The 15,604-nt window shown below is 58.2% G+C and overlaps 1 protein-coding gene across 2 annotated transcripts in view; it reads right to left on the bottom strand.

Annotated features, from left to right (window-relative positions):
• Positions 1-1,462: 1,462 nt before the first annotated feature.
• Positions 1,463-15,604, bottom strand: part of APCDD1L (APC down-regulated 1 like) — a 54,752-nt gene continuing 40,610 nt past the window's right edge. Inside the window, exons 2-5 of one of the 2 annotated variants that reach the window (XM_045053444.1) lie at positions 11,498-11,636; positions 9,854-9,902; positions 8,518-9,070; positions 1,463-3,554 (exon numbers count right to left, since the gene is read on the bottom strand). In XM_045053444.1, coding sequence (XP_044909379.1) covers positions 2,808-3,554; positions 8,518-9,070; positions 9,854-9,902; positions 11,498-11,636 — 1,488 coding nt within the window. In that variant the 3' untranslated portion in view covers positions 1,463-2,807. The remainder of the gene's footprint in view (positions 3,555-8,517; positions 9,071-9,853; positions 9,903-11,497; positions 11,637-15,604) is intronic. The other variant, XM_023251069.2, reaches the window with a different exon arrangement.

Raw genomic sequence — 15,604 nt, 5'->3', positions numbered from 1 at the left:
GCCAGAAGGCTGGCGTCTGTGGGCTTCTCCCCAGCCCCCTCGGGCCGTCCGGATGACCCCTCCTTATTTCAGCCCAGAGTCTGGGAAGCACGGCCTCTTGCCCAGGAGAAAAGGCCTGTGGTCTTTCTCTCCGGCCATGATATTTTCTGCCAGCGTCAGCCGTTCCAGAACCAAGCGGCCCTGGGAGAGAGGGCAGCTCAGTCCGGTCCAGAGAGCCTCCCGTTAGAAGTGGCTCATGCTGTGCCCCACAGAGCAGCTCTGACTTGCTTTCCCCGAATACAGTCAAGGAATCCCACCCCTGTGAGGGACTGGAACCCCGGAAGGACACCCCAAGACAGAGACTTAGCCCTCGGGTTCTGGGGAGCAGCTGGGCAAGGCCCCTTCTCCGGTCTGTGCCTTCAGCATCCCCCCCGAGCAAGATGCAGTCACCCACCCCTCACCTACCCTGTTGCCCGCCCCCCCCCACCATGAGGCCATGAGGGACGCTATGCCTGGTGTGTGTCTGTGGCCTCTTCGCAGGTCTTGGTGTGGGGATTAAGCGGGAACGTCAACGTTTGTTTACTCGGCTGTATTTACTGAGGTCGCTAGCACGTGGCAGGCACTGCCGAAGCTGCTGGAAAAGACAGCAGGGACCGACTCAGTCCCTCCCCATTCCCACGGAGCTCACAGCTGTGGTAGAGGAGGCAGAGAATAAACATGAATGCAAGAGGTCATTTCTGACGGTGATCCGTACGCATTATAAGGAAGAGACGGCATGATGGAACAGAGGCCGCTGTTCGGGGTTACTGATGGTTGGCCTCCCTAAGCAGGAGACTAGAAAAAGCCAAGCTTCTGAGGATGGAGGTGGGGGTGGGGGGTGGGGAGGGAAAGAGAAACGGCAATGACACATGCAAAGGCCCTGGGGTAGGGCACGGTTGATTGTGATCGAGAGACAGAAGGAAGGCCCGTGCAGCCAGGATGTGGGGATGCACAGCCAGACCTTGCGGACATCAGTGACCGAGGAACTGGGACTTTCTTCTGAGTGCGCTGGAAGCTCCTGGAGAGTTTTTAACAGGGCAGGGCGGTAGCCTGAACCAAAGTAGCATGACAGAGAGCCAGAGTTCACCTCCACTGCGTTTATTCTCTTTCACACATTCTCTGGGAGACACTCCCTTCGCTTCCTTTCTTTAGAACCATAATCCCCTTGGTTGACTTTAATAACCAGCAGGAACATTTTTCAGGCTGTTTAATTTTATTAAAAGATTCAAATTTGATGATAAATGGTGTCATGGTTGCCTCAAGCCTCGGATACAAGACTTGCTCAGCCATGGGCACATTATCGCCACCCACCCCCCTCCCCACGGGGAACCGCACCCCCCCACCCCGAGGCAGTCTGAGACCGTAAATAATCTTAATTACTTTTTGTACTTCGGTAAATACACCAGGAACTCTCCTAGCTTTGCGAGACCTACAGAGAATATTAACTTGGTGGGGTTCTTTTCTTTTGTATTTTTGTTGTTGCCCGTTGTTGTTGTTGAAGAAGAATGGGTAGATAAGTCAGAGCAATTTCAGCGGGCTAATGGAACCCCACACAATCTCACGGAAGACAGGGGCTTGCTCTGAAAGCATCATTAGCCTCACAGACAATTGTTGTTCAAGATCTGTGATAAGAGCCAGAGATAGGAATCGGGGGGAGGAAGGAGGTGGCTATCACAGGCACAGAGTCCCGGAAACCCTTGAGCCCACCAGGATGCTAGTTAATTTCGCAGTAGACAGAGGAGGCCCTGGGAACACAGGCAGGGGCCTTGTGTCCTCCCCACCTTGATGACAGCCCCCCCCCCCCTCCGCAGGCAGAGGAGGACATCACACGGCGAGCAGGCTGCCTCCTTCTCCAGAAGTTGCCACGGAGCCCGGTGACCCTCACCTCTCCCTGGGATGGTCCCCAAAACACACTCGGAGGTTCCTCTCCCTCCTTGTCACTTAAGCACAGGGAGCCTTGAGAACAGAGGACGCCTGTGCGGGGCTAATTACAGAGCAGGCCGGTGTCACCGCGATCATTAGTATTAATTACTCTCCAAAGGCTGGAAACGCCGGGTTCCTCCAAAGACCTGCCCCCAGCAGCCAGCCTGGTGCGGGCGCGGGAGGCGCTCTTCTGGGCCCCGGGGAGCGCTGGCCCGGGAGGGCTGCGCAGTGCGGCCGGCTCGAGGCCCCGGCTGGCAGACGCAGGGGCAAGTGCAGGCAAGTGCCAGCAGTCAGGGCGCAAGACAGCCGAGGCGCCCCCAAGGAGACCAGCCCTCCTCCAGAAAGCTGCGGCGACGTACCCGAAAGCCCGAAGCAGCATCTTTAATTCACGGCTGCGGTTTGAGTTTGTCTCGCTAAATTCGGATGGATTAATCGTCTTTAGACAAGCCGCGGGCCCGGCCGAGCAGCCCCGGCCCCGTGCGGACTGTCGCTCCCGGTCCCCCAAAAGGCCGAGGGCGGAGTGGGAGAAGGGGTGCTGTCCTCCACCCGCCCGGGAAACCCCGGAGCGAGCGCTCAGCAACGCGCGGCGGTTGACGCGGCCGCGCCCAGGTTCGTGGTCAGTGCTCGCGTCGAATTGCCCGCCGTGCTGTCCTGGGCTTTGCAGGTGCGCCTGGATTCGGGTGCTCAGCTCCCCCCCGCCCCAGGGGGCAGCGGGGCCGCGTCGCTCTCCACGCTCTCCACGGCGGAGACAGAGCCGAGCGGGGGACGGGCACTTCCTCACCGATGGCTGGAGGGGTCGGTGCCCCGAGGGAGTCCCCCGGGGCGGCGAGGGGCCAGAGGAGCGGCCTGCAGGTCCCACGTTAATTTCATAGCCACTCGAGGAGGGCCAGCCCTAGAGCAAGGGGCAGGGCGGGGAGAGGGGCCCCTCGGGGACATGGCCCCCCGCCCCTGAGGTCGGGCTTCTGCAGCAGGGGCCCGGACACTCCGTCACAGAGCACCAGGGGCGCCTGGTAGGACGTGGGGCGCTTCTCCGGGGAGTCAGGACTCGACCCGTCCGTGGGCCTTTGTCCAATGAAGAGCAGGCTTTGCCCCAGGGGGTCTAGCTCCATCTTGAAAAGCTCGTACTCCACGTGGGGGAGCCTGATGCCCAGCGGCAGGCACCCGTTGGTGGCTGTGACGTCCCGCTCGGTCCCCAAGGACCAGGCCCCTGGGCCCCCGCAGCTGCTCGGCTCGGAGAAGTTGAGCATGGCCGTGGTGACCTGGTCCATGGGAGTCACCCGGGCCCGCGTGACCTGAAACGCCAGCTCGGTGCCCCCGAGGACCTTGTTGGACGGCGTGCCCCTGGTGTAACGGCCGGCTGCGTAGACGGTGAAGGTGGGCTGACGGCAGGCGGGGTCCGAGAAATGGTGGTAATACCCTTCCCAGGAGCGGTTGTGCCCGTGGAAGGTGAAGAGCCTGGTGAGGAACAGCACAGCGGGGCGCACCTCGCACCCGGGGCTGACCCAGCGGCCGCCCAGGCGCAGCGGCAGGACCACCTGGGGGGGCAGCACGGGCGGGTGGTGCTCGTTGGAGCCGGCGATGAGGCTGCACGCGGGGCAGGGGCGAGCGTGGTGCTGGCAGAAGGCAAGGAGAACGGTGAGTGTCCGACGTGGACGGGGCATCGGGGCGCACCCTGCACCGGGGCATCGCCCCCCCCCCCCCCCCCCCCCCCCCCCCCCCCCCCCCCCCCCGTCACTCCCTGCCTCCCGTGCCAATGGTTACTTTGCCCTCCTGGGACCTCCGTAAGCTCCGCCCCCTCCTGGGCCTCTGCACCTGCTGCCCCCCCCCCCCACCCTGTGTTGGCCTGGCTGCCTGCTCCTTGTCCCCCCCGAGTCTCGGCTCCGGGAGGCCTTAGCGACACTTCTCCAGATGGCAGACCTCTTCTCTCCACCCCTCCCCCTCCCTTCGCTGGATGGTAGGTCCCGAGGGCCCCGGAGGCCCCGCGGCTACTCTGTTCCCAGCTCCCTGCACAGGGCCGGGCTTACAGCAGCCACATACAGCGTGGGTGAATGAGCCAAAAACAGAGTGGACGTGCCTTAGGCCCTGGGATTTGGAGGTTTTCTGTCCCACACCCCGTCTGCTTGGTCCTGAGATTCGGCCATTCGAGTTTGGGGCCTTTCTCCTGGCTCACTGTTAACCCCCCTCCCAGCCCCCCCTCACTTTTAGGAGCTTCCTAAGTGCCAGGCGTTGTGCAGGGCCCAGCCCCGGCAACCGCCACGTGTTCTGGCCGAAGCTGCTGGAGCTCCGGGAGCCCACGGCCCAGCCTGGACGTGGTGGAGACGGGCTGGACCGTGCCGTCTGGAGCCTCTTCCCCGTCCCTTCCAGACTGAAAACTTCACCCTCCTCGGAGCCGCACCCTCTCCACCTCGGGGTGGAGAAGAGGCACTCTTTTAGCTTCAAAAACGGCCCCCCGGGAAGGTGGGCATCGTTCTCTCCCTCCCTCAGAAAGCACATGTGGCGACAGGGAGGCAGGGCCACGAAAATACTCCTGCCCGTTGCTCAGAGTCTCACCGAGGAGACGGTGGAACAGAGACGCCGCCCCAAGATGTTCACTCTCGTGTTATCATAGGGAGGACCTGTGGCCCACAGGTCGTCAGCCACCGCCACGGCCCCTGGTTGCCCCGGGCCGGGAGCTGCTTTCCTCCCTCTTTGGCCTTAAAGTTGTCCCTGCTTTACAGAGTCCCCGAGCTGGGCTTGCAGTAAAACCCATCAACAGGAAACGGATGCCAAATCCACGTGTGGGGAAGGACTCAGGCTGCATTTTGGAGGAAGGAGGCTCAGCTGAGGCCAAAAAGGAACCAGATATAGACATCTTGGTGTGGGGTTTTTTGTGCATTTGTTTTCGTTTTGTTTTGTTTTGTTTTGGAAGGGAGCTGTTGCCCAGAATTTGATCCAGAGCATCATTCTCCAAGGTAAATGTCCTGGGAGCGACCGCTTGTCAAAGCAAGGCTTGACACCGGGGACTGGCAGACATCCCAGGAGGGAACCTCAGGCCAGGGGCACGGGCAGGACAGGCCAGGGAAAAGAGGGGGGATTTTGAGAACCCAGCTGGGAAGTCAGCTCCATTTTTTTCTTTTTCTTGCAAACACACACACACACAGTTTCCACCGATTGCTGCTGGGTGAGTTTTATGCCAAACAAGCGGCCTTCGGGAGTTCTCGTTTAGAAAGAAAATATTGGATGATTAAGAACAGGGGTTTTTGTGTTTGTTTTTAGTTTTTTGCTTTTTTCATTTTCAGATCTGCCTCATTAGCAGCTTTTATTATTTGTGTCTGTGATGGACCTCCACTTGCCTCGATTTCCATAATATGGAAACCTGCATTATTTTTGGCTTGGGGGATGTTGACGTGAGGGCAGAGGACGGGAAGGCACTTTGAAATGGCAGCGAATGGCTGCAGAAATGTGACGGACAGAAATGAGCAAGCTGGGTATTTAGCTGCCGGGCCGGTTAATTGGAACGCTGGCTGATAAGGGTCGAATTTAGGCGTTTTAACCCACATTCGGACTGGTGTCACACTGATGGGGATTGACAGGGCAGGATGCATTACATCGAAATAACACCAGGGCTGTTCTCCCCCCCCCCCTTTCCCCCGCTCCCTTCAAATCTTCTGCAGACAGGACACTGGGGATACTGTTTGGTAATTTGGGGCAACTGGTGTTCTGCATAACAAATCGAGAGGTAGTAAGCCTTTCAGGTGGGAGAGGAGAGAGGAGAGAGAACAGGCATTTCCTTCTCTGCTGCGCTTGAAGGGGAAGAAAAATGAAAAACCTTTGTGGCGTCATCCTGCAGAGGTCTGGAGTTGCACGTGTTAATACACAAGGCCCCAGCCAGCAGAATTCACGCTTGTGCGGAAGCCAAACTCTTACTGGTTCAAACCTGTTACATAAAGTTATCTCTCAAACAGCACATAACAGTTTCTAATTAACCCCCAGAGGTGACAGCAGGCTTAGATGATTTTGGTCGAGTGTTGGCTGATTGATTAGGATTCTACATCCAGGCAATGAATTTGGGGATCAAATTGGTTTTAAATTAACTTCTAAAAATGTTCATGTTTACCATCTGGTTTGGGTCATGGGCAAAGCTTGGGCCCCAGAGAGCATAAGGTAACGACTAATTCGTTCCTTGGGGGTTTATCTGCAGCATTTTCTTCTCTGAAATGATCTTTTTTTTTTTTTTTTCCCAGGGAGGGGGCAGTTGGTGAGCGGATATTTAATTTAATGTCTGTGCATCTGGCACTGCTTGCCTGTGCCCACATTCCTGATCTGCTTCTCAGTCACCGTTCAGGTTGTGTTGGCCACGCTGGCTGGTCAGGCAGCAGGACAGCAGGAGTCTGCGGCCCCAGAGTCCTGCCTGGGGAGACCTGAAAATTGTCATCTTCTGTGCCCCGGGGGTCCGTCCTCTCTGTATTCAGAGCCGTTTGCCCTCCTAATGAGGTAGTGGGCACCAGTAATCACCCCACTGCCAGAGCCTTCTCCTCTCTAAGTAGGATTAACGTCAGACCAGCCTAGAACATTGGCTGCCAAAAAGGGAATAATTTTGAGATCACGAAAAGAACTCGGGCTGATTTTCTGATTATGAGAACTTCTCACGCTTCTCTGCTGTCCGGATCCTGGCTTGGGAGGAGGTGGTGGCAGAGGAGAGGAGGGCAGCTGGGCTCATCCCTGGTGCCCTCCTTTGGGGTACCTTGGCAAGCAGCTGCTCCCGGAGATGAGAAATTGCCCATCTGGTTTAGTTCCGTGAGTGTTGAGTACACAGTAGGCACTCGATACATGCTGAATGATGCGAGCATTGCCTAAGAGCTCAAAGAGCACTTGGTGGCAGAACTCCTGAACTCATCCATCCAATCTGTTTCTTCCCAGTTTTGGGGTTTTTAAAAATGCTTATTTATTCATTTCGAGAGACGGAGAGTGGGTATGTAGGAGTGGGGAGAGGCAGAGGGAGAGGGGGAGACAGAATCTCAAGCAGGTTCCGAGCTGTCAGCGCAGAACCTGACACGGGGCCCGATCTCATGAAGCGTGAGATCATGGCCTGAGCCAAAATCAGGAGTCGGTCGCTTAATTGACTGAGCCACCCAGGCGCCCCTGTTCTCACTTTTGAAAGATATTCCTTGGGGACCTTGTATTGACATTCTCACCATGGCATCCTACTTTGACTTCGCTTTCAATAAGCCCTAATAAAAGTGAACTTTTCTGTAACTGTGAGTGTAGGCAGCAAACCCCTGTACCCCGGGACCTCTGACTTTGTTGTCGGCCTCCTGGTAACAGTGTTGCAGATCCTGGGAACATCGTTTACACCCAATTAGGGAGAATAAAGAATTCGCGTTCTTAGTATTCCCCGTGTTACAAATTAGTGCTTTAAGACTCGGGTAACTATTTTAGTAGAAGCGGTTTCCGTTTAACTTCTTTTGTGTTTTATTTTATGCTTCTACAAACACTTTTCTGGGAGGGGGGGGAGTCCTTAGGCCTCACCAGCCCCACTGGAGAAGTCACGAGCCTCCCCGCGCCTTGCTGGCCAGGCTCTGCGTTCCGTGCCGAGAGTCCATTCTGCAAATGAAACTGAGATTCTTTCTGCCCGTGTGCTCAGCAGGCAAGAAAGGGCGACCGGGATCTGCCCCAAATGGGGGCGGTTTGTTTGTGGCCGCTTCATTTAAAAATGTACGTTAAGCACCTCAAGTGAAATTCACGCTGGAGTTGGGGTGGGGGAGGCGGGTCTCACAGGGCAGGTCCCTTGGTACTGCCATCTCCTGCCCAGAGTGGGGGGGGCGTCCACGGGCCATCTGGGAGCAGAACCCCAGGCCCCACCCCGGACCCACAGAACCCGACGCTGCATTCTCAGAAGGTGCCCAGACGATGCCGTCTCAAGTCGGCGTCGTGAGAACAGTCAGCCTCAGAAGGGCTGCTGCCCCTGACTTGAGTATGAACATCTCTGGCTCTAGGCCAACAGGGAGGTCCACGCGGCGCTTTAGAGCGCTGCCCTCCACAGGCTGTGTGGCTGTCCAGCAGAGCCCTGGAGAAGGGCTGACCTCTCCCTGGTTCCTTCACTAGCATTTAGTGGCCCCGACGGTACGCCAGACCCTGGGCCACGTGTGGCGACACCGGAGAGTGGGACCCCACCCTTGCGGAACGTCTACTTCTAGAGGAGAAGGAGGCGAGTAACAAGTAAACCATGTAGCCCAGGGCAAGCTGAGCGCTGGAAAGTGTGCAGAGTGGGGACTGGAGGGCACATCTGATCTGAGAACAGAGAGAGGCCTGCCCAAGCCCACATGGCCAGCAGGGCAGAAGGGGACCCTCTGGGGCCCGCAAGAAGGATGTCAGGAGGGTCCGACACAGACAGGCTGAAAAGCGGTTCTTTTGGAAGAAGCCAGCCCCGTAAAGACCCGAGTAAAGGTGTCTCAGGCAGAGGGAACAGCATGTGCAGATGTCCTGAGGCACGCAGGCCAGAGTGGGGGTGCGGAGAGGGTCCTAGGCAGGGACCGGACCATAGAGGCCCTGCTGGGTTGGGGCTCAGTGCCCGCCCTTCCAGGGCCCCAGACTCACCAGGGCGCTCTGAAGCGGGCGCTGGTAGCCCGTGGGCCGGTAGTGCCTCCTTTCCACTGGGTCGGTGTGGACGTCCCCCAGGAATAGCTCGTCCACCAGCCGGGGCCCGGCCCGGGGCTGCAGCTGCACACGGCGCTGCGTGCGGACCAGGCTGAGCTCGTGCATGGTGAAGCCCAGCGCCTCCGTGCAGTCCCGCTTGGCCCGGGCGCTCAGCAGCTCGTACAGTGCCCCGGGCAGCCAGGCCCGGGCCGGGGGCAGCCGCTGGGCACAGTCCTGGCCCGCCCAGGTCTGGTTGAGGCTCCTGGTGACGTCGAGCAGTGCACGGCGGCTGTGAAAGACGATGCCCACCTTGTGTAGCTGGTAGTCAGCCTCGGTGGCACCCCGGGTGACCCAGGAGGCCCGGCGCAGGCGGACCTTGCCCTTGATGAGCAAGGAGTGGGCGGGCTCCCGGCAGAAGGGGTCCCTGTAGTAGAACTGGTAGCCTCGGAAGAGACGGTTGGGGTAGAAGGTGTAGGAACGGGTGAGGAACTCGGGTCCCGGGCGCACCTCGCAGCTGTCGGACAGAGACGGGGGTCGGACAGAGCCGTGAGAACCAGGGCGTTGAGCGGAGCGCCTCCCTCTGGGCTGGGCTCCTGCAGCCTCAGTTTCCCTGCGTGGTCTCAGCCCCACCCTTGAGCCCAGCGGCCCGCCACGTCATGCCCTGTGGCCTCCTTCAGCGGACACCCTCCCTTGTGGCACGGGTCCCGGTGGGTCCCGTGGATCCCTACTGGCCCAAGAAGTGTGCGGGCCTTGCGGCCAGAGGACCCGGGCTCCAATCTCATTTCCGTCCCTCAGTGGCTGTGGGTGATGCCTCGCTCCTTCCTCTGTGACGTGGAGGCATCCGACTCACCGTCAGGGCCTCCGGGAAGCCTGAAGCACGGTGACAGTGCCTGGGGGGTGCTTGGGAAACAGAGGTTCCCTTGCACCATTTGGGGAGCCCTGTGCTGTGAGCTGCAGGAGGCGGTGGCCTGTCCGTCCTTCCCCCACTGGGTCCCCGGCACCTGGCCCAGAGCCTGGCACCCCATGGCCCCTCCCTGGGGCCTCACTCAGTGAATCGTGACCCATGGGCACTTCCATTCGGTCTCCCCTTCGCTAGGTTGAGTCCCCCGACCGAGTGTAATCCGTGTCGGTTCAGACTTTGCTGTGGAGGGTTCAGATGGGGCGGATGTTGGATGAGTTCCAGGGGGAACAAAAGAGTAGGCAGGCACCCCCTTCGCATGGCTCACACCATCTATACTCTTATTTTCACAAGAGTTTTCAGACCAAGGCCGATGGCGCAAAGGAAACACGTTCTTACCCAGCACGCAAACAGTTCCCTTTTCCTTTCTTTCGGTCTTTCTGATTACCTGAAGGAGAAAGTCCCTGTTGGAGCTAACGTGTCTTTAACGCCAACCTCCCTTTTCTCCCAGAGAGAACAGACTCTGAGGCAGGCGACGAATCCAGTGAGGACTTAATTATGTTGTCTTGTTTTCATTGACTTTCTTTTTACAGTTGCCTCCTATTTATGGCAGGTGGCTGTGCTCTCCCTATCCACAGTGAGATTACGCTTCCGTTAAAAATAATTATAGTGCGTGGTAAATGTGTGCAGTTTACTGTATAGCAATTATACCTCAATAAAGCTGTAAAAAGAAATGAATGTATTTCGGTAAACAAAAGCAAGCTGGTTTAAAGAAAAATGGTAAGGAGATGCCAGTACAGGAGGTAGTTAAAAACAGAGAGGGGTGACTCATCCACCTGAGGGTGGGCCACAGCCCTGTCCTCACCTGCATCCCAGACGGGGCCGGAGGTGGGAGATTTGCCTAATGGGGTGCAGCAGGCCACAGCGGATACCTCACTGGTTCCCGGACTCTGGATTGTTCCCGGCACTACCCCCAGGAAGCAGCAAAGCCCGTCTAGAGGGCACGAAGAAGAACTTTCTAGGAAGAAAGTTCTAGAAGTTTGTAGAAGAACTGTCCTGGAATGCCGTTGTCTCGGGGCAGAAGCAGCCTGCAACCAGTTCTGATGTTCCCCACACCCCAGTTCTATCTCAGGGTGACCCGGGCCAGTGGCGCCCGGACCTCACCTGGGTTTTGGAGTCGGGGCCGGGGCAGAGCCTGGGAGTGCATCCAAAGTGGCTTTACAGAGCTCATGTCCCCTCCCTCCACCCAGAGTGCTAACAGATGTTTGGCCGTCGGGTTTCTCCCTGACCCCACGAGGTGCATGGGGGACGTGGAGAGCCCAGTCCCTGAGCCCGGAGCAGGACTGGCCCAAAAAGGGATGGCGGGGGAGGCAGGGATGTATTAGGTGGGGAGGAGGCCACTGTCTTCTCCCTCACCCAGGAGGGAGGACTGCAGAGTTCACGCCCCACTGATGAGGGCGGAGCACAAAGCTGGTTGCCCCAGAGCAGCAGACAGGGCCTCTGAACCGTCGGGCTAGACGGTCAAGGTAGAGAATTCAACAGACCCGCGGGACGGCTGGGCCCTCTCTCGCCTGCTGCTTCCTGCCTCAGCTCAGACTCTCAGCTGAATCTTACCACCTCTGAGAAGCCTTCCCTGACCACTCTCAAGAGAGCCCTCCCAGATCACTGGCTATCACATCCTTGGTCTCGTCTCCTTCGTTACAGAGCTTAGTGCCGTCTCAAGTTTACGTCACTGATTTCTGTGTTAGCCATGTTCAGGCTTGTTCCCGCCGTGGCTCCTCCAGACCTCGCGCGTAGGTGGCACTCGGTGAGGACTGCCTACCAGGCGCTCACATGGATTTCATTCACGCTGGGACGTGATGCCCAGCACGGCCCTGCCTGCGAGGTTTGCTCTGTGGAGGGGGGCGGGCAAAGCCATGCGTTTGACAGCTGGTGAGCCTCTCGGACCACTGGACGAGTCGTGCCGCGTGGACGCTGAGGCTCAGGGAGGGTGAGGTCTCCCTGCCAGGGGCCTGCGATCAGGGAAAAATCTCAGGGTCTTACCCAGTGGAGACCCAGGGCCCATCGAGGCGTGGGGGCAGCAGTGCCGTGACGGGTGCTCTGTTGGGCAGGGGCCATTGGCAGCGAGGCTCCCAGTGTAGATGGCTGTCCCCTCCCGTCCCAGTCGCCTCTGCCGTGTGGGCTGCAAAGCAGACGGACATGGGTTAGTGGTCCTGACTCCCTGCAGAGACTCTGCCTGCCCTGCCCGCCTCCCCAACCCATCCTGGGCCACAGCAGAGAGCCAGGCACAGTCTGGCTTTGGCCTCTCCCCAGGGTGCCCAGCTCCCCCTCAGCCGCACCCAAATCAAGGTGCCTAGAATCGGCCTCTGGACCCATCGTCTCCCGCATCTCAGACGTGACCGCCATGGAGTACTAGCCTCCCGGAGGGGGATTACCCCAGGTCCCAGCGCTGGAAAGTCTCCGAGAGTTGCTGCGCCACACCAGACTCCCAGGAGCCCAGATCTTCCAGAGACTCGCCGGGCGCTGCCCGGTCCACCGAAGAGCCCAGGTTCTCCTTGACCTCTGCCCCACGGAGCAGGCCAGAACGGCCACCTGCCTGTCGAGACCACTCGCATAACAGGCCCCCCTTGGTGGGGCCCGTGTGTCGTCCGTCTGGGCGTCACGGGCCCCCCCGCCGGCACCTGGCACATAGCGGGCGTCCGCAGGCCTGCGGTGGGTGCCCGGGCTGATGCGTCCGGCTGACGGCGGGGCCGGGGAAGAATCGAAGGCCCAGGCGGGACGGCCGTGAGCCGCGGGGGCCTCAGATCCTCCCGAGGGACCCCCACATGTGCTCATCTTATGGAGACAAGCCAGGCTTGGCCACGGGGCTGTTCAAAATCCCTCCTGCTTGCTGTCCTGAGGCGAGCGCCCCGGGGCCTTCAGCTGCCGAAGGGCAGCGGTTTCTCCAGAAACCGTCATCTCCACTCAGAGGGCCGGGCTTGACACAACGCAGATGGCGGGATGTGTGGGAAGCTGGGCGGTGAGCAGCGTCCAACTTATACGGCAACGGGCCGTGTCCGGGGGCGGCCGGCCTCGACCCGCTGGCCGGCTCCCGCGGCAGGGCTTTCCAACGGCACTTCCTCCCACCGAGCCTGGGGCCCACGCGATGGGGGGCCAAGGGGGGACCCGGGCCCTGACGGCCCAGGGGCCCCAGGAAGGCTCGATGGTGGAGTGGAAAAGCAGACGAAAGGTACATCCCGCCCCCTTCTCCTCTGCACACCACACCTTCCTGGCACCCCCCCGGGGCAGGCCTGGGGAGGCCCGAGGGTCCCACACCAGCCCCTTCGCAGCCGTCCGATGGGGCGCGTGACCCCCAAACGCTCTGCGCCCCCGCAGCGTCTCAGGAAAATGAGGCGGAGCAGATTCCTCACTTCCTGGAGGCCCCGGGGTCTCATTTGGAGACCCTTGGGATCCCCCGAGATCAGCTGAGAAAGCAGAGGTGACGCCCTGGTGACCACAGTCATGGCAGCCACAGTTTCTGTGAACCGAGTGTCACCCCCCCCCCCCCCGGCGGGTTTTATTCGCTGCCTGACTTTCGTGACGGCCCTCGGAGGCGGGCGTCAGCCTCAGCCTCCTCTTATGGGCAGAGAGACAGGCTGGGTGAGCTGGGCTTGGCTTGCACAGGGGCACGAGCTGCCCAAATGTGACAAAACCCAGGTGGTCAGACTCTGGCTGGCTGGTTTCACTATTGGCCGTCTTGCATCACAGGCGAGGAGAAAGGGGCTGTTTTCAAGACTCGGTGGGATGAATTTGCTGGATGGATGGGTGGATGGGTGGATGGGTGGATGAAAACGCTGATGCCCCACTGCGTCCTTGCTATATTCCCAGTGTGTCCTATAGCTGATTTATGGGTTTTAACCCACTAAATAGGAGGAATGAAAACAACCACCCTACCAACTGGGGCTGACATGGCCCCACATGGACACATGTGGCTGCTGGAGGGCTCTGAGGCCGTACCAAGGGGAGTCTTGAAGAAGAAGCTCGTGGGGAGTTCCGTATTAACTTGGGCACATCTCGTTTCTTGCGGGGCGTGGGTGGGCGGGCACTGAAATTGGGCCACGTTGCCAGCGTGACCCTATCAGGAATCCTGAGCCGGGTGCACATCCGAGTCAGTACCTCCAACCTCCTCCTGTTCCCACGGGCGGCCTCAATGGAGGGACACGGGGGCCCCTGGATTCAGTCCTGCGGTTAATGCAAACATCACCAGCGTGAGCAAACCCTGTCTGAGAGTGCTGATTTGGAGACTTCGTGAAGCAGAGGGAAGATACCTGCCCGGCCGGAAAATCGAGCTTATGTCTCAGAGCACAACAGCGGACGGGCCCTGAAGGTTATGTTGGCATTGTCTCCACCAAGCTCTGTTTCTGGAGGAAATGTTTTCTGTTCAAAAGAAAACAAGCCTTTCCGCCCTGTACTCTCTGAAGGTACCGAGAAGAGATGGCCCTTGATGTTAAATTCTGTCCCGAGTCCTCAGAGGGCATATTCCCGCTGAGCGTGTTTTAGTTTGTCCTGTTTTCCTAGGAGAAATTAGGATCTAGGGAAGTCATGAAGTCCCAACTGTGTTCGGAGCAGACACACGCAAAACACGACACACAATCGGAGACCTTCGTGGCGAACGCACCAGAGTGGCGCATAAAACATCGCCTCTTGGCCGTTTCCAAAGCTTCAATTTAAAGGTCGCAAACATGAAATCAACCAGTCACCGATGAATATATGGAGGGCTTTCTGTTGCAGCTTTTGAGGTAGCTTTTTGGCTTTTTTCTCCCCCCACCTCGTCTGCGCCCCCCTCCGAAAAGTCTCAGCGAAAGGAACAGCTGAACGCAGATGGTGCCGTGGGTCGGTTGCACAACTTTTCGCGGGGACCTGATAGACCGAGTTCAATGCATGGGCCAAATTGATTTTTATCAACCATGGGTTTTTAATTAACAGTGGTGTCCACTTACCGCCATCCATTATTTACTGTTTACCCACTAATTAAAAATTATGCTGCCTTCGCACTCGTAAGAGCAGGGACATTTGAAATTAGATAGCATCGTTCAAATTACCTGCAGAATTACATCCAGAGCGCCCGATTGCTCAGACCAAGCTACTGGGGTTTAAAATATGATCTGCTCCGAGCTGATGTGCTGTCGTGAGTCAGAATGCCAGAAACAGCCTACAGAGGCCAACACCGTATGGAGCCTGCCGGGGGCCTTAAGGGGGGGCGGGAGGCTCGCTAAGCCTCTTCTGAACACACGTCTGCAGACCAGCTGCTCTGTCTGCATTAGGGTGGTGAGTCCTTCCAGCAGTCCCAGGGGAAGCAGCCTGTCAGTGTGCTGTACCCGCCGGTCACATCTACAATCCCAGTGGTATAATCCGCACGACGACCCGTGACGTAGGTTCTGCCGATGCCCCCGTTTTGCAGATGAGGAAACAGGTTCGGAGAGGCAGAGGGACTTGACTGGTGTCACTTACCCCAGGCAGATGCTTCCTTCCCAATTAAAAAACATAAATAGATGTTGGCGAAATACACCTAACATAAAACTCATCACTTTATTATTATTTTTTTTGTTTATTTTAACAGAGAGTGAGTGGGGGAGAGGAGCAGACAGAGAGGGAGAGAGAGAATCCCAAGCAGTCTCCCCACCCCCACTGTCAGCGCCATGCCCAACCACAGGGTTCAAACTCACACACCGTGAGATCGTGACCTGAGCCGAAACCAAGAGGCAGACACTTAACTGACTGAGCCACCCAGGCGTCCCTAAAGCTCACCATTTTAGCCATTTCAATTTTTTTTTTTTAACATTTATCTTGGAAGGAGAGAGAGCGAGTGGCGGAGGGGCAGAGAGAGAGGGAGACACAGAATCCGAAGTGGGCTCCAGGCCCCGAGCCGTCAGCACAGAGCCCGACGTGGGGCTCGAACTCACAGACCGTGCGATCATGATCCGAGCCGAAGTCGGACGCCCAACTGACTGAGCCACCCAGGCGCCCCTAAAGCTCCTCATTTCAAAGTGTTCAAGTAAAATCCAGTCACCATGCCGTGCAACCATTGCTGCTGTCTAGTTCCAGAATGTTCTTCTCACCCCAAAAGGAGGCCCTGTACACGTCAGTGAGGACTCTTCATTCCCTCCTCTC

Source organism: Felis catus, chromosome A3, assembly GCF_018350175.1.
Source record: "Felis catus isolate Fca126 chromosome A3, F.catus_Fca126_mat1.0, whole genome shotgun sequence".
NCBI classification, from domain to species: domain Eukaryota; kingdom Metazoa; phylum Chordata; class Mammalia; order Carnivora; family Felidae; genus Felis; species Felis catus.
This window is presented reverse-complemented; position numbering and strand designations above follow the sequence as displayed.